We start from the raw sequence: 13264 nt of genomic DNA on the forward strand, positions 1-13264 counted from the left end.
GACGGCACTGGTCAGGCCAAGAGGCACTAGGACATTAGGTGTGCTTTAAAGTTTCCCCTGAGAGAGAGAAAGGAATGGAGAACTAAACCAGTAGTCAGAACAATTCCAGGCTGACAGGAATCCGGCCAGATGGGAACCACAGCCCAGGGTGAGTCTGCAGATCAGGGTGAGGTGTGGACTGTGTGGAAAGTAAAGCTTCAAGGGTACAGGACAGCCTCCCTGGGAAGGAGGGCTCTGGAGCCACAAGGTCCCAAACGGGGAGCAGCAACATGTAGAAGGCACACACAGCAGTTAAGTCCAAACCCTGGGCTTCCCATCCAGAGCAGATAGGCTGGATCAGTCTGTACCATCAGGCCCAGCCAGCTCCAGGCCTCCTGAAGCTCTAGTCCAGACACTTGACAGTGAGGCAGCCCAGCCAGGCTCCACTGGCCTTCTGCACTTACGGCCCACAAGCAATGCAGCCGGCCCCTCTGACCTTTGTGTCCTCCACAGGGAGCAGGCTGGAGCAGGAGGCTGGCTCTGCCTCGAGGACTGTGACAATCTGTACAAATGGCACAGGAGGCTGTGGTGGGGATAATAGCAGGGTGCTTGCCAAGGGAAGGACAGGGGGTAATCGAGCGAAGGCATAGACTGCAAGTACACCCAGCCTCCCACGGCCCGGAGTGAACTGCTAATCATTAGCTGGGGTCCCAGGAGCCAGGGAGGCATTGTGTCACTGTCGGTTGCCTTCTCCACCTTCCTGGGCCAGGTTTGGCCCTGCCAGTGGGACTGCTAATTAACGCTGAAGGTCGCGGGGCCCAGAAATCCCAGCAAAAAGCCAGTTTGTACATCTGCCTGACTTCCTAAACACAGGAATATCCTGAAGGCACGTCACAGTTAGGAGATAAAGCACACCAAGGCAGGCGTATGGTCCTCATCACCTCCAGGCAGCTCGTTGGGGGCTAGGGAATGTGTGTGTGGTGTGTGCCTCTGCCTAGATCACTCTCCTAAGCCACTGAGCAGCCTGTTCTGCTACAAAAACCAAGCCACAGGAGTGGGCTGGACATAGCTCAGAGAACAGAAGCCACCAGTGCTAGCCGGAGCTACAGGGGAGGGAGGGGAGATGCAGGTAACATAGGAGGAAGTAGTAAAGGGCCCTGAGGAACAAAAAACGGCCCAAGGCCACGAGTCTAATTCAACTCCCAGATCCCGCCCTTCTTGGAAAGGAGAACTACTGAACAGGAACACTGAGGCGCTGAAGAGGTGGGTGGTCATGAGGCTGGGGCTTACAGCCACAGAGTTGTTCTGACTTCAGAAGAAGGAAACAGGACCCAGGCCCAGCACCTGGAGATGATGACTGTTTACTGACAAGGAACAACAGGCGTGAGAGGCTCCAAGTGGAGGGAGCGACTTTTAGGAAGACTGGCGCCCACGCTGCAGGAGCGTACATACAGGTCAGCTCTGCTCCTTCTTGCCAGCGTGAGTGGGGTCCTCACCCCCTTGGGGGGCGGCGGGTGGTTCAGCAGCCTCCAGTACGAGTTCCAGGGCACCGTCACCACACACCCGGCGTACCTCCTCTCCTCGAGCTGCTAGGATCTCTTCGATGTTCCTGCATGACAGTAAGGGCAGCATCAGCCTTACTCTGGACTTCCTCAAGGGCATCCCATGGTCTTCTTGGGCCTAGAACACTTGTCACAGCATCTAAGTGACGCCAGTACCTTGTAGGCACCTAATGGCACCTTCACCAAATGAGCAAGTCCCATTTCAGAACGCATCTCTCCTGTACAGTGTACAACCAAGGGCCTTGGCCCTGCCTCTCACCAGGCCATCCCTGCATTTCTGTCCTGTTCCTTCAGATAAGAGCTGAGATAACTCTGTAGTGCAGATCTAAGAGGTAAACCCTAGAGACCCCAGGCCTGCACACTTACCACAGGCTATCTCCTCTGTGGCTCTGCCCTACTCCTGCCACTGACCCTTCCTCACGGAACATTAAGAAGCCATCAGGCACAGCCATGGACACATCCTGTGAACCGTCTCCTGGTCCTCCTCTCTGCTCTCCCCAAAGTGGAAAAACTGACTGAAGGCCAGCACCAGCTCATAGTCTAGCATATCCTTCCATCTGCCATGAGTTGGCAGAGGACAAAAAGCCTCCACTAGAAAGTGACAAGGCCACTGGAGAGATCAGAGGTCAGGCAGTGACAGTGGTAGAGCCATAGAACTAGTTTGCCATATTTGGGGCCATTCATGGTTTATCTGAAGTTCAAATTCAACTGTTTCCAGATCCATGTGGAAGCTGGGCTGTCCAGGTAAAGAGAGGCAGTGGACCCAGTACAGAAATCCTACTGTGTCCTATCCCTCTCAGATGGCCTCACCTCTTCCCCTTCAGGTCAGAGAACCAGTTTAGGTTGTCTGCGATGATGTGGTGGTTCTGGCAACCAGGGCAAGTCACGATGACCACGCCCTGGTGATAGGCCAACTTTGAGATGTGCTTGGATGACCGAGTCCCACAGACCTAGCTGGGTTAGAGAGGTAGTCAGGCAAGGTACACACAGGAAAGTCTTTCTAAGATGATCGCATCTAGGAGAGAGCCCAGCCCCTTCATTCCTAGATGTCTGTCTCCTGAAAACCCAACCCAGGTCCTAGAAGGCCCAGACCTTTGGTAAGGACCCCGCCCCCTCCCCAGTCCAAAGGATACTTCCACCCGTTTCAGCCAGAACCCTACACCTTCAGGAATCCAGTCAGCGCGGCGTGCTGCCGACAGCGCCCACCTTGCAGGTATACACGAGCTGGTAGTGGTCAGCTTCCACGCGCCCCAGCGCCGCCACACGCCCTGATCCCGCCGCGGAACTCGAACTCCGCCAGCCCCAGGCGCAGCCCTGAAGTCTCTCCGCGGTCTTTATGCGAGCCCCTAAATCCCAAAGCCGCCGCGGTCCGGAATCCCGAGTCCGCACACTACGAAGTAGCGTCGGCACGCGGCCCAGCGCTGACCGCAACATCCCGTCTGCGATCCTTGCCCGCCTCTTCTTGCACCGCCCCATGCGACTGAAGCTGCTTCGGCCATCTTGGAAATGGGCGCAGCGGCCGGAAGCCACCCTCTTCAGCTTTCCTCCGCTACTGGCGCGCTGCATTCTGTCGCCCCCTAGTGTCACCCTGCTTACACATCCAACCAACAGGCTCAGCTCGGTGGTCATTTTATTTTATTTTAAGATTTGTTATATGCAAGCTCTTCAGACACACCATCAGATCTCATTAAAGATGGTTGTGAGCCACTATATGGTTGCTGGGATTTGAACTCAGGACCTTTGGAAGAGCAGTCAGTGTTCTTAGCCACTGAGCCATCTCTCCAGCCCCTGGTGGACATTTTATTTAGCTGCATTTTTCTAATACTTGTACAATGCATGTGTAGCGTACAGTAAAAAAAAGACAAAAAACAAAAAAATCGCAGCATCCTTCACAGTTACACAGATGCTCAGGCTCTGCGCGGTCCGCTAGGAGCCTTCGGTGTCGGTGTTGTCACTGCCTGTCGTATTCCCGTGATCCTCTTCTCCCTGCCGCCAGCTGTTCTGCATCTTGCGGAGCGCCCGCTTCCTGTGGGACCCGCAGTGTGAGCAGGTATGCGCTGGTGTCCCACCCGCCCAGCCGTCCCTCTCGCCGCCCCACACCTGCGGTAATTCTCGAAGCTCTCCTTGAGGCGCCGCCGCTCCTTCTCCGGGGGCTCGCTGCTGCTGGGTGCTGAACCCTGTAGAAGGAACAGGCCCAGCTGCTGGACAACGGGGCCGGCATCTGTACACCGTGGCCTTACCACGGCAGCCCTGGGACTCTAGCAGGTTTGAAGCCGAGCTAGCTGGCCATGAGGTTTGCTGGACTCCGAGATGAGTGGACATGGGCGACTACCCCTTTTTAGCCAGGCTGAGTGAAAGACTTTTTTTGCAGTGAATAGCAGTATGAATGTCCTTACATTGCTGCTTCCCTCCCCTGTCCAACCACCCCACATCTACAGTTCTGTCCAAGAAGAGGGGCTCCAGTTAATGCACCAAACACTACCCAAATGTTACATACGCATGCACTACGCATCGTGATCCCCAGCTGCCCAGGTGGAGTCACCCTCCTCCCCAGAATTAGCCATTTAGTCATCGGGGCTCTTGGGGACCCCAGTCAGCCTTACATGGGTCTGTGAAAGATGCTCCTTGTTCAGAGCCACGAAGGGCTGCTCTGGACTCTCCCTGTCTGCCAGCACACCTGGAAGGAAGATCTGTGCTTGTGGGAGCCCCATCTGGCATGGCCCTCACCTCCCTCTGCTGACAGCCCAACTAGAATTAGGTTAGGCCAGCTTTGTGGGTTGAGATCCTCACACAAGTCCAGTAGAGACTGCATTTCACAGACAGGATCAGGCTGAGCCCTTGGCTGCTCCATCAACAGGGCTCCTACTATCACTCACCCATACCTCCCAAGCTGACTGTCACCAAACACAAGGACAGATGGGTAGGAAAGACCCCAGGTCCCCAGGGCAGTTTGCTCATGCATACTCCAGTTCATGTCCCTGTACGCTTGGCAACATTTTTGTGCCTAGTGGTTCCCATGGGTGGGGGGAGGGAGCAGCCTCAGTGGAGAGCTCAGGACCTCAGGTGACAGCAAGTACAAATTACAAGAACATTCACTTCAGGTGGCCAGACCCAGGTCCTGGGCAGACCAGGGCTCAAGCCTCCAGGGAGAAGGTGAGCAGGGAAGGCTATAAACACCAAGAATTAGCTATCTCTAAGGACTCAGGGTATGAGAGCAGCCAGCAGCCCTGCCCCCTTCCCCTCTCATTTTCAGGTGCCTAACTGCCGGCATGCCTTCAAGGGAGCTGGTTGCTCCTGCATCCTCCTGTGTGCCCACGTGGAGCACGGTGGCCTCAGGTTGGGTCTCGGGGGCTGCAGTGGGTGCCCTGTGCTTCTCCATCTACACCTCTTGTTCCCCTTTTGCCTTTGGTTAGAGCCTGGGGTAAGGCTGAGCTGAGGAAGTCTGCCTGACTTCTCACGAAAGCTCCCAGGGTTCCTCCCTGCACCAGACCCTCTCACCACCTACCTTCAGCTACCCCAACTGCCATCCCCAACTATTAGATCAGAGGAAGGTCCTGCCTGGCAGCCGGCTACTGTGGCTAGCACACCCCCACCTCCTTGCTTGCGGCCCTGTCCATAACTCTACCTGTCCCCTCCTCACTGAGCTAAGACATAGCTCTACCTGTCCCCTCCTCACTGAGCTATGACATAGCTCTACCTGTCCCCTCCTCACTGAGCACACCTGGATACTGGCTAGTATTTCCTCTGCAGGAGGAAGGCTGGTAAGGAAAGATGGGCCTATGCAGGACAGGGTCTCCACATTCACTGTCCTCTGAGCCACAGACCCTAAGACCTAAGCTCAAGTTCAAATCAGATCCCTTATTCTCCAGGAGTGTTAGCCTAAGCGTTCAGCCCTTCACCATTGCCTCTTCTTGCCTCAGGGAGAGTTGTCTTTGGCTGGGGTGGTGTGAATACTGAGGCAAAGTAAGTCACACAGCTTTATGTGCTGAGGATAGGCCAGGGTTTAGGGAGGCCAGGAGATGGCAGCCTAGATGTCTCTGGCAGTAATGGTATCCCACCTCCTCACCTTTGTCTGAGAGCTGGGCATCCTCCTCCAGGTCCTGAGGCAGTGAGAGCTTCCAGACAGAGACATGCCACACAGTTAGGCCATGCTACAAGCCACCATTGCCCTTCCAGGATAGGTGTGGCCCAGCCCACTGCCCGCTTGACTCCAACTCCTCCGTTGACACAGCCATCACTGTCACCCCACTGATCCTCAGGGACTCAGCCCCAGGCAGGCCAACAGGCAGAGGAAACCCTAGCGTGAAGCTCCTGTGCTGAGAGGCCAGGACATGGGCATTAGTCTAAGTTTCACTTTGTTCACCAGCAATGGCTTAGAGTTTGGCCAGCACTCTTCGCAGTTTCCAACCAGAAACGGGAGAAAAGGGACAGCCCAGTTTAAGGGGACAGGGCCATGTGGGAGATGTGTGTGAGGTCAGGTGGAGGTTGAAGGCCAGGAAGAGGCCCACTCTGTGTCCACACTCACCTCCTGGGAGTTCCTGGGTGAACTGTCCTCCAAGTCAGAGCTCTGTGGCCACAGAAAAGGGAGTTGGTCAGTGGGCTGTAGGGGTTCCAAGCACCTGGGTACGGGGTATGCAGGGCATGGTAAGAGCCCCATCCAAGCTCCACCCTCTAAGAAGGCCCTGCACATATCTCTAGATATGCCCAGAATGTCTTTCTTAGCACTACACTGCCCAGGCATCAGGATGTTGTCCTTGGAGTGGTGTGAATAACTGGGCCTTGAGTGACATCTGTGGCTGTCACTTCACCATGAGGAGCTCTAAAGAAGACAAATGGGATTCAGGAAAGCCAGGCGTTTTCTGAGGCCACAAGCAGGGCACCAGCCATGCCAGGCTAGGACTGTGGATGCCTCCAGGCTGCGTGGTCCCTCTGGAACCTTGCCTTGACCCCACATCCTCCTCAGCTCCTTCACTGCCCAGACCGCCTTAACTACGGCAGACAGAGGCCTACCAGGATGAGCATGTCCAGTTGCTGCTGCTTGAGTCTGCCCTCGGCAGCCAGTAATCGGCTCTCAGTCTGGAACAGCTGCAGCTGTAGCTCGTCCGCCTTCTCACCCAGTTCTCGAACCTGCTTTCGCAGCTTGTCTTTGTCCTGAAAGCTTTGGGCACACTGTGCATTCAGCTCTTCCCTCGAGGCCATAGCCTGTAGCAACAGCAGGTGGCAGAAGGGACGAGTCAGAGATGCTCTTGGCTCTCATTTGTCAGGACAGGTCTTAGCCCCTACTAGAGGTCCTGGCTGGACACCAACCACCTACTGATCAGTCAGGGCTCTCAGTACAAATGAACAGACACTGGGTGGACCAGGATATGCCCAGAATCTTAGCACTTGGGAGGTAGAAGCAGGATTAATAGTTGAAGGGCCATCTTTGGACATATATTGAGTTGGAGGCAAGATTGGGTTACATGAGACAGTCTCAGAACAAAAGAAAGCAAAACAAATACATCAAAGAAGCAGCCGAAAACCTCCATGATCAATACTCAAGGTAGTTCCTAGGAAGCCCAATGAGAAGTCCTGCATTCCCAGCAGATAGCCAGTGTGTGTTTCTGTCCCACTTAGGTGACATATTTTATAAATTCTATATCCAGCTTGACATCAAACACAGGACCCATGGCTGTTCTTAAATGACCACAATGTGTTTTTTTCTTTTGCTTTTGGAAGATGGTTTCATTTTCCCAATCTGGCCTCATATTTACTAGGTAGCTGAGGATGGCCTTGAATTTATGATTCTCCTGTCTTTACCTCTAAATGCTGGCACTGGCATGCTGGGACCAGCATGGACTATCAAATGTGGCTTTTTGAGACAGGGTCTCGATTTGGACCCCAGCTAACTTGGAATTCACTGTAAATCAGGCTGCCCTTAAATTCACAGTAATTATTTTGTCTCAGCCTCCAAATGCTGGGATTACAGGTATGAGCTGCTGCTACTGCCGCCACCTCTACCAGGGAACCACCACCAGTTCTTGTATGAGATGCTCCCTACCCCAAACCCGTGCATCTAGCATCTTCCTTCCCCCCACTGAAGTCTCCCCTATCCTTACTCTACCCAGCACAGGGACCACAGTGTTCTCCTGCTACATAAGCTCTTCCTTTGAGTAAGGTAGACTTGACTGCATTTGTACGAGCGGTCCCAGGTTCTATCTTTCAACACTGCCAAGCTACCTTGAGCATAAATAAATAAAAATGTTTTGACCGTGGCTCCAAACGCTGCTGCACCAGCACCCCAGCACTCCTTGTTCTCAGTTTCTGAACACAGGTAAGGCACCTACCTGGTCCCGCTCAATGGAGATCTCTTCCATCTGCTGCAGGATAGCCTCGATACGGTCCTTGTACATCTTGGCATCCTTGCGCAAGGCCAGGCACTGCAGCTCGAACATCTCCTTTTCCTCTACGCACTACAGGAAGCACCGCTCAGCTTCACCCCTACCCCCAACCCCTGGGCTGGACTCAGGGCAACAGCTCCAGAACACGCAAGGTCAGGTTAGCTGGGATGATGAGGAAGGCACTGGAGTCCCAGTCCACAGTAGGCTAACCTAGTCCAAGACCATGGCCTCAGCCACCATTGGTCACATGGTAAACCCAAAGGGTGACCCTAGCTGTGGACACGGCATGGCACTACTGTGTACTAGGAACTGATATAGGGGAGACAGTGAGCTCGGTCTCAGACCCCACCATCCAGGATCCCAGTGGGTATTGCTTGCCTGCCCTGGTCTCTCACCCGGGTCCGGAGGGCCTCGGCCTGGCGGAGATCCTTTCGTAGGGAGAAGATGGTGCTGGCCTGCTCCTGGTGTTCCTGCAGTGCCTGCCGCCAGTCCACCTCCAGCACTTGAATGTATGGGCTATTCCTGTGTAGCTTGCTTTCCTGGAGGTGGCAGAGGGCAAGAAGCCTGGCTGAGGAGGCCCACAGTACCACAGCCACGGCAGTTACAGCATGTGGTGTGACCAGCTCCAAGCCCCTGCAGATGGGAGGCCTGGCGTGCAGGGGCGGGCGGCATCCCTACCTGCACAGAGACCTCCAGCTCCTGCACCCGGGCCTGCAGCAAGTCCTTCTCCTGCTGCAGTTCCCACAGCAGCTCCTGGCTAGGCCGCTGCTCCATGGCGTGCCTGAGCTTCAGTGTGTGTTTTCGCTCCACCTTGCAGTCATCCTCTGCCTTCATGAGGCTGTGCCTGAGCCGGTCCACCTGTGGGCGGGTGGCCCATCAGCCGCAGCCTCCTCCAGAGCCACCCCCCTTTCAGGTGGAGCAAAGGATCACCTCAAGCTGCAGGTCCCTGTTCCGCATGAGTGCTGTGCCCTTCTCCTCACTCAGACCTGCCAGGCGCTTGGCCAGGTCGTAGTTTTCATCCTTACAGCGCTTCAGCTCCGCGCTGCTCAGCTCACACTCTTCCTTGAGCCTCTGAACCCGCTCCTGGTGCTTGCGCAGCAGGCTGTCTTTTACCCTCAGCTCCTTGATGAAGTCATCCTTGGAGCTCAGAAGGGCCGTCAGGTCCTGGACCTTCTTCTGCAGCTTCATGACCTCTGACATCAGCAGCTGCGTCAGGCCTGACTCCCCTGACGCATCTGGGGACCGTGCAGTGTTAGATGGAGCCCATGGCTGTCACCTGCAGACCCTGTGCTTATCCTTGTCCACAGTGTGTGCTTGAACACTAGCAGTCTGAGGGACAGAGAGAGCACTCCTGGCCTCCCACAGGAAAAGCTGGTGGGATGGGTCCCTCAAGACTGAGCATGCTCAGTAGCCCCAGTCTGCCTTGCACCCCATCACCCAGGACCACTCACATGTCAAGACTCCGGTTGGCCCCTGTTTTCTGAGACAGCATCTTACTATGTAGCCCAGGCTGGCCTCCCACTCAGAGATCTGTTTGTCTCTGCCTCCAGGCTACCGAGGTTAAAGGTGTGCACCATCACGTCTGCCCTCTGTTAATCTTACAATGATCTTTATGAGATGAATGAGAATTGATAGGGTTGTGGCTATTCCATTAGAAGGGGACACTCCTGTCCCCTCTTAGCTGATAACTGGGCCCCGCAGAAATGGCACTTCGGGTGAGTCACCACTTCTCTATGAAATTTCCAGGCTGTGAGTAGGAAAAGCAGAAAGGGTTCCCCTTCTGGAGACCAGCAGGACCTCAGCGATCCAGGAAGGCCCTGCCCCTGAGAACCTGAGAGTAGTCACCAGGGACCACTAGCCTGATCTACATCGTAAGGCTTGCATTGGACTTAGTCACTCCAATGCAATCACAGAAGCCAGGACCAAGTAGCACCTGAGTGTGCCCACAGCCCCAACCCACGCCTGCGCCTCTCACCAATGATCATGGAGAAGACACGTGCTGGCTCCTTGCCAGTAACTTTCCTGTACAGCTGAGGGTAATAGAGTTCCAGACTCTCAAGGAAGGCGACGTAGCCCTTGTGGCCTGTCCGCTGCAGGATGTCCAGGAGCACACCTTCAGGTGGAAGAAACAGAGTCAAGGCCAAGGTCTGTGTAAGCTCTTGGGGCTGGCTAGGATGATTACTCCGGATAGATGTCCCAGGCTCTAGACACCCCTTCCCTTCTGGGCCCTACCTAGCAGAGGAGTCTGGGCCATTGAGTAAGGCCCTGCAGGTCTCAGTTTGGGTGGGACAGGGTGCTGCCTTCACTCTGGTGGCTCTCTTGGGGCCTGAGAAGGGGAGCTCCCCTTCCTCCATGGGCAGCAGCAGGTAGACATGACAAGAGGGGAGGAGCCTCTCATATCCTACATGGAGATGGAGCTGGGAGAGGCCAAGGCCAGGCAGCGGAGCGTGTAGCAGCTCTGGCTGGGTGTCCTGTAGGGATCTTGAGGGACTGGGCCCTGTTGGTGTGGGAGCAGCCCTCACCCACTTTCCGCTTGCGGATGACCAGGTTGGGGTCACTGAGCACCTGCTCCTCGTCATCAGGGTTCAGGACTTTGCACTGGCGCAGATAGGGTGTGATTCGTGCTGGGTCAATGACAGAAATGAGCTTCACCCGGAAGCTCTCCAGGGCGCTCCAGCACTCGTCGTCATTCTCATAGTCGGACATGTCCTCTGGTGGCTGTGGTTATCCCTGGGGAGAGCAGCTGATGAAGTGGACCAGGGCAGGGCTTTGGGCAGGGTCATAAGGGACTCTGTCTAGGGAAATTTGAGGGCTCAGCCTCATCTCCTCAGCTCCATGGACAGTTTCTGAGGGAAAGCAGAGGTCCATAGACAAGCTCCTCCTCAAACCACCTGTCAGACTCACCTTCCCCAAGCTGCTGTCCTGCCCCTCTGTCACCTCAAGCTTTCCGAGTCATATGGATACGCAGGGAAGGGATGGGTTGGGGACTGAGGGAACACTCTTGTACAACAGCTCTGCTCTAGCTCCTGCCCTCTACTCTAAAGTGCTCTGGCATGCCCTCGACGTAGGAGCTTTTGCCCCTAGTGGCCATCCTACATAGTAACTTCTTGGGTGGCATGGATCCTGGCTGGCCAGTCTCCAGATTGGGACTAAGAGGGTCAGGTTGGCTGGAGGCTTTCTCCCTCTGCGAGGGGGCCAGGCCTGTATGTGACTTCCTCATTCCCTGACAGGCCTTCCGCTGTAGTCAGTGATGCAAGAGCCCTCTGCCTGTGGCATGGTGCTATTCTGGGAGGGCAAGTAAGGGTTGGCCACAGGAGCATGTCCGCCTCCTTGCTAGGCTGAGTACACTGGAAGGGTGGGCAATGTCGCTCACAGTCTCCAGACAGCTGCCATGGCTTCCCTCCATTTTTTTTTTTTTTTTTCAGGTGCTAGGCACCAACAATTCCTGTGTTTTTCTGCTGCCCAATGAGCCCTGGCCTTTGGCCACATGATGGGGGTCAGGCTAGCTGTACATGGGGGGGTTCCTCATGTGGTGCTACCCACTGTTCCTACATGCGGACAGCTGAGGTTGCAGTGAGTGGCTTTAGTGACTATAGGGCTGAGTTAAGGTGGCCATAGAGAGCTCCTGGCTCAGTTCCCAACCCCAGGAGAACACTGAGATCCTGCCCAGAGGAGCTGCATCTCCAGCCGTAGACACAGCCACAGCAGGGTTATTCTTCAGAAGCACCTCAGTTCCCTGCTGTACCTTCTGACCCCGTGGACAGACATTTCTCTAAACCTTGGACCTACTGCCTGCCATTCCAGCCTCACAGCCACATGGTCTCAGCAGTGGAGAACTGCACTGCAGTGTACAAGGGTTCATCAAATGAGTGGGTGAGAATGGAGACCACCTGCCTGGAGGTACTTCCTGCTGCTCCAGGCTCCCCCCAGCTTCCAGGAAGGGTACTGAACTTACCTCAGTCTTGTGAGAGCCTCCTGCCAGCTAGACGCTGCCTGGGTCTCTGGGAGTGTGGAGATGCTCCCTAACTGGAGAAGGGTGGAGCCATGAGGGAGGCTGTGCACTTCCTGATGTGTTCTGGTTGACACCACAAGCCAGCCAGGCCTCCCGCAGGGCGACAGTCCCTCCAGCCTACCTTCTGATTGGCCCATCCAGGAACAGACAGAGGGAAGCAGAAGTCCTCTCCCTGCCTGCTCATCTGGGCTGGGGGCCGGGAGGTAGAGACTCTGAATGTCTGTTTCCCCACCATCTAAGGACAGGGGTGCAGGGCAGGTGCAGCAGCAGCCCTCCACGGACGCCGTGCCATAGCCTCTACCTCAGGTGGCCCTTCAAGAGTCAACCAGAGATGGGCGTGGGGAACTGCCAGCCCTGCCAGCCCTGCCAAGCCAGAGTAGCGGTTAGGCAGGAGCTACGAGATGAGTTGAGGCAAAAGCTTCCAGTGCTGTGGGAAGGTGTGGGAAACTGAAAACAGAGCAGGTCCCCAACTGGCCCCTTCCTTTGTGGCCTACTGTCCTGCTCACTCCTGTGGGGACAGTGCCCTTGAACCACACTTCAGGCAGCAGTCAGGAGTACTCTTTGGCCTTGGGAGTGTGGTGGGGCACACTGCTAGGGGTTGTACCTTGCTGGGTTTCCAGGATGGCAAAGAGGGGTTCATGGCTTTGTAGTCAGCCCAGGAAGGAGAACACAAGGCTGCCACAGTGGTGTTCCCCAAACAGTAAAAATATAGACCATGGTTTCTTCTTAAAAGTGTTAATAAAATGTGAAGATTTGCCCATAGAACTGAGATGGAGGTCAGTAGCACAGACAGCTGAAAAACCCCAAGTACTCTAGAATGGAGACTAGTGCAGAGGCTAGAGGGAGCCACGGCAAACACTGGTCCCTGATGTACCGGACAGAGGGCAACCACAGCTGGGCTGATGGGTAATCACCTGTTGACAGTTGGCACACGTCCTAGGACTAGGCTGGTCACACCATCTTACTATGAGCTGGAGATGTCCCACAGAGGAGGAACTCATGTAAGAACTACATCCTAGGGAGCCAAGGGCCCAGGGCTTACAGAGTCTGGTGTCATAATAGTGGCTAAGGAAAGGGAGAGATAGGGCTGGAGAGACAGCTCCATGGTTAGAGCACTGACCGCTCTTCCAGAGATCCTGAGTTCAAGTCCCAGATTCCCTCTTCTGGTGTGACTGAAGAGAGTGATAGAGTGACAATGAACTCACATATATAAAACAAGTAATTTTTTAAAGGGAGAACCGAGATTCAACGGGGTCTTGGCCCCACGGCAAATACAAGCCGACCCTCATGAGGGAGAGCTGCTGTTGTAGTGATGGGTGCTTGCCTAGTGG

At 55.1% G+C, this 13264-nt stretch overlaps 2 protein-coding genes across 5 annotated transcripts; both read right to left on the reverse strand.

Moving 5' to 3' along the window:
• Nucleotides 1-1234: 1234 nt before the first annotated feature.
• On the reverse strand, nucleotides 1235-3030 carry DNLZ (DNL-type zinc finger). Of its 3 annotated transcripts, none has more exons than XM_080928263.1 (3): nucleotides 2748-3030; nucleotides 2352-2491; nucleotides 1235-1588 (listed from the first exon to the last, which is right to left on the reverse strand). In XM_080928263.1, the coding sequence occupies exons 1-3, from the start codon at nucleotides 3015-3017 to the stop codon at nucleotides 1435-1437; spliced, it is 564 nt and encodes a 187-aa protein (XP_080784389.1). In that variant the 5' UTR covers nucleotides 3018-3030; the 3' UTR covers nucleotides 1235-1434. The 3 variants fall into 3 exon arrangements, with proteins under 3 accessions (XP_080784389.1, XP_080784391.1, XP_080784390.1); XM_080928264.1 differs by having other exon boundaries at nucleotides 1453-1588; nucleotides 2352-2495; XM_080928265.1 differs by lacking the exon at nucleotides 2352-2491 and having other exon boundaries at nucleotides 1401-1588.
• Nucleotides 3031-3467: 437 nt separating this feature from the next.
• CARD9 (caspase recruitment domain family member 9) lies at nucleotides 3468-10627 on the reverse strand (the record flags this gene model as incomplete). Of its 2 annotated transcripts, none has more annotated exons than XM_080927175.1 (12): nucleotides 3468-3567; nucleotides 3642-3718; nucleotides 4145-4218; nucleotides 5608-5656; nucleotides 6067-6108; nucleotides 6552-6743; nucleotides 7868-7993; nucleotides 8317-8460; nucleotides 8600-8779; nucleotides 8852-9156; nucleotides 9897-10034; nucleotides 10444-10627. In XM_080927175.1, 12 exons carry the CDS (start codon nucleotides 10625-10627, stop codon nucleotides 3468-3470), a joined length of 1611 nt encoding a protein of 536 aa, XP_080783301.1. The 2 variants fall into 2 exon arrangements, with proteins under 2 accessions (XP_080783301.1, XP_080783300.1); XM_080927174.1 differs by having other exon boundaries at nucleotides 3642-3742.
• Between the last annotated feature and the right edge of the window lie 2637 nt (nucleotides 10628-13264).

The sequence above is a fragment of the Micromys minutus genome, assembly GCF_963924665.1.
Source record: "Micromys minutus genome assembly, chromosome: 13".
Lineage (NCBI taxonomy): Eukaryota > Metazoa > Chordata > Mammalia > Rodentia > Muridae > Micromys > Micromys minutus.

What these genes read in the sequence shown, in the direction of transcription:
- DNLZ (XM_080928263.1), bottom strand. Translation starts at nt 3,017, where the DNA reads ATGGGGCGGTGCAAGAAGAGGCGGGCAAGGATCGCAGACGGGATGTTG. An exon ending in AGCTCGTGTATACCTGCAAG is followed by an intron (nt 2,492 to 2,747) that starts GTGGGCGCTGTC and finishes TAACCCAGCTAG; the next exon opens with GTCTGTGGGACTCGGTCATC. An exon ending in TCTGACCTGAAGGGGAAGAG is followed by an intron (nt 1,589 to 2,351) that starts GTGAGGCCATCT and finishes ACTGTCATGCAG; the next exon opens with GAACATCGAAGAGATCCTAG.